This window comes from Zingiber officinale, chromosome 1B (genome assembly GCF_018446385.1).
Source record: "Zingiber officinale cultivar Zhangliang chromosome 1B, Zo_v1.1, whole genome shotgun sequence".
Classification (NCBI taxonomy): domain Eukaryota; kingdom Viridiplantae; phylum Streptophyta; class Magnoliopsida; order Zingiberales; family Zingiberaceae; genus Zingiber; species Zingiber officinale.
The window spans coordinates 149,893,659-149,897,451 of NC_055986.1; the positions used below are offsets into that span (position 1 = coordinate 149,893,659).

A 3,793-nucleotide genomic window follows, 5' to 3' on the forward strand; every position below is an offset into this window, starting at 1 on the left:
GGACTCTGTCCAAAATTATAGTTCAGTACAATTTTAATTTTTGGATCCGTTTCTGATTACGCTTCCCTTTGGAAAGTTTATGCTCTAGATATAGCCCATCCGTGTGGACCACTCTTCATCCGACGGCACGAAATGATGATCTGATTGATGTTCTACCAACCCATCGTATCCCACGCGAGGCGAGAGATGCGTATCACCTGCTCTAACGTCCTGTCCTGTTACGTGATGCAAACGACGCGCCAACAACGTCCTCATATGATCTCCGTTTATTCTCACACCCACTTAATAAAAATTGATGACTCGAACGTCCACCTCAAAAATGTTTTGCTCGTTTTTCCCAGTTAGATTTGAACCTCCTGCCTGCCTGCTGGCTCGTCACCACATGACATATGGCTTGTGAAGAATTATAGATATCTCCTATTCTGCTTGTCGGCCGTCTATCGGTGGGCCATGCCAAGCAGCCACGCTGTCCGGTGTACCATGCCTCTCGGCGAGACGATACCGTAGGATCAGAGGGGGCGGCCTTGGACTGGGTAGCTAAAGGGCTGTCGGCGGCACACCTGACCTGCTTCTGCTAGATTCGAATGCCGTTACGACCTCCCACTGCCCGTGACAAAGATGATAAAGCGTCTCCGGTTTCTGATTGGTACGAAGCGACAGTGAATTGATTGAAACTGGAGGTCCAATTCCTACCGAGTTGCTCCTTGTTTTTCTCTCCTTCCACGCTCGCGCTGTATTATGTTCCACATTTATTTATTATTTATTTTTATTAATAATTTTTTGGTAGAACCACGGTTATTATTTTGCTCCCTCACGATTTCTTTACTGATTCATTTATATATATATACTTGATCCTCTCCCATTTCTACTCCTCGTTCCTCCATTACAATCCGTCTCCTTTATTCCTTCTTCTCTTCCTCTTCATCTCCCCTTCTTCCGTTCCTCGAACACGAATTTAGAGCTTGAGATCTAGCAGCAACACCACGTACGGCTTGGGGTTGCTGGCTTCTTTCTGGATCCTTCGGGTTCCCAAGTTACAAAAAGAAAAATGCGGACAAGAACAAACGGGAGGATGGCACAGACGGTGGCAGCGTCTAGTCCGGTGAAGGAAGAGAAGGTGGAGGTGGAGAAATGGGAGGTGAGGCCCGGCGGGATGTTGGTTCAGATGCGCAATGCATACGGCGATGCTGTCGACACACCTGTCCCCTCCATCCGCGTCAAGGTCAAATTCTGTGCCACCTACCACGAGATTAACATCAGTGCTCAAGCCACCTTCGGTAAGAAGAACCTGATCCGCCTAATCTCATCCCTTTCTTATTACAGTTTGATGATTTTGATTCACACAAGTAAGGTGGTCGACCATTTATCTGAGTGAATTCTGCAACAGGAGAGATGAAGAAGGTGCTATCGGCCAAGACGGGGCTGCATCAGTTTGACATGAAACTGATGTATAAGAAAAAGGAGAGGGCATCGGTGACTTTTCTCGATACTGTCGGTGTCAAGGACGGGTCCAAAATACTGTTGCTGGAGGATCCGATGGCGAAGGCAAAGCGTCTTCTCGAGATGCGCAAAACTGACAAAATTGACAAGGCCGCAAAGTCCGTCTCTGCAATCCGCCTCGAAGTCGACCGGCTCGCCTCCAAGGTATTTCTCTTATTTTATTACCCTTTCCAGTTTCCTCCCAACTCCACTGCCACCCCCACCATCATCGACAATTATATCCTTCCTCAACTCCAATCTGATCCCAACCCCTATCCTAGCGCAGGTGACGGCGCTGGAGGAGATTGCGAGCAAAGGCGAACGAATCGTGGTGAATGACGTCTCCAATCTCATCGATTGCCTGATGAATGAGCTGATTAAGATGGAGGCCATCGACGCCGACGGAGACGTGAATCAGCAGAAGAGTCTGCAGGTTACATAAGTTTCGCACTCCTTTAACTGTCAAAAGAAATTTCACACTTTTGTGACTTTCTTAGTTTTTTGTTTTTTGTCGTTCTTTCCTGTGGGGCACAGATTAAGAGAGTGCAGAAATACGTGGAAATGCTCGACTTGATCAAGACCCACAACGTTCGACTGAACAAAGAGAAGCCCCTGTCTCCACCGCGGACACTCCATCCTTCACACCAGCGTCCGACGCAGCCCGTCCAAGAGCAGCAACCATTTCTGCATTCTATTCAGCCCCAATACCAGCAACAAATGCAACAATCTTGCAACCCTTTTCTACAGCAAAATCACCAGCAGCAACATCCGGCTCGTTCTCATTCAGAGTTCTGGGAACCGTTCGACCTATTGACGCCGTCCCCCTCCACGGCCCACGCAAGCTTCCATTGGGAACTGTTCTGAGTTACTGATAAAGTTGGAATATTCAACAATGCAGTGATTGCTTTGTCGAGTTCTGGACACCAGATTCTGCTCTACTAGTAATTACGTATTCTTTGTGTGTGTCTCTGTACAACAGGGAAGGAATTCATTCAGCTATCTATCCATGGTAAATAAATGGATGCGCTGAATGATCTTTGTTGAGTTGTGTCTATCGTTTGAAGGGTACATAGCGGGCCACTTGGCTTCCTTTTCAGACTGCATGCAATGGTTATTGGATTTTACATTTGAGATTGCGCGAGTGATGGGCGGTTGATGCAATTGAATGGATGTTGCCTCTCCCGTTGACTATGTTGTATGCTAATCATTTAGCATATGATGCAGGGCTGGACCTTAAATATATTTCTTAGTTGTTGGGCTTTCGTGCACACAGATATATTGATTCAGATGGGTTGACATTTATAACAAAGATTAAAGAGCAACCGTACTCTAATCACTGTCGGTTATAAATTAACTTTCTTTTTTCATATAAATGAACTTTATTCCCTTTTGGATGGAATAGGCAAAAGTTAATCAACAGAAAGGGAAGAAAAGGGAAATAAAATATTTATATTAACCTTATTTGGGAGAAAGAGAAGGTTCATTAACGTAACATGTGTTATCATGTTTGAGAAAAAAGTAAAGGTAACGAAAATTAAATATATAAAGTTATAAAATTATTCTCACTTTTGTTAAAGACTTACGCGTTCAAAAACCTGATGCATCTTGTATACATTTATCGGTTAAAACTTACGCATTCAAACAATTGTAACTTATTTGTTAAAGTCGAAGTCGGCGTTGAAGTTGGTGTCGAAGTCGGCGTTGACATCGAAGTCGGCGTCGACATCGAAGTCGGCCTCGACGTCAAAGTCGGCATTGGCATCTAAGTCAGCGTCAAAGTCGGCATAGACATCGAAGTCGGCGTCGACGTCGGTGTCGATGTCGGCGTCGACGTCGGCGTCGACATCGAAGTTGACGTCGGCGTCAAAGTTGGCGTCGATGGAGTGTGGGTGTCGAGCGGTGCGAGTCTGGCGGTGTGAGTGTTTTTCGTCACAACGTAAAGAATACCTAAAATAATGATTTGAGAAATTAATATAATAAAATATGGATAAAATTAGAACATAACTTTTTTTTAGTTCCCCTTATCCTTCCTTACACCCCAAATTGAGGTATAAAAAATTCTTTCGTTTCATGGGAAAGGAAAGTTAAAGCTTACTCTTGTTACCTTTTCTTTCCGTAGCTCACTTCCTTTCAAATAGGATTTCAAGTTTTCCTTCCTCTTCTTTACCCTTCTCTCCCCATCCTCACCTCCTCCCAAACAGTGCATTAGGAAGACGGTGAGAATATTTAAGATGAATGTAATCATCTTTTTGCTACAATGAGCAATCACAATCCTATATTTTTTTTGAATTAATTGAAATAAATTAGATATATG

General features: G+C 44.3%; 1 protein-coding gene across 1 annotated transcript; it reads left to right on the plus strand.

Moving 5' to 3' along the window:
• The first annotated feature begins 662 nt into the window (after window positions 1-662).
• On the plus strand, window positions 663-2,610 carry LOC121984894 (BAG family molecular chaperone regulator 1-like). The gene is made up of 4 exons (XM_042538066.1): window positions 663-1,277; window positions 1,388-1,644; window positions 1,766-1,912; window positions 2,014-2,610. Exons 1-4 carry the CDS (start codon window positions 1,049-1,051, stop codon window positions 2,341-2,343), a joined length of 963 nt encoding a protein of 320 aa, XP_042394000.1. The 5' UTR covers window positions 663-1,048; the 3' UTR covers window positions 2,344-2,610.
• Window positions 2,611-3,793: the final 1,183 nt, after the last annotated feature.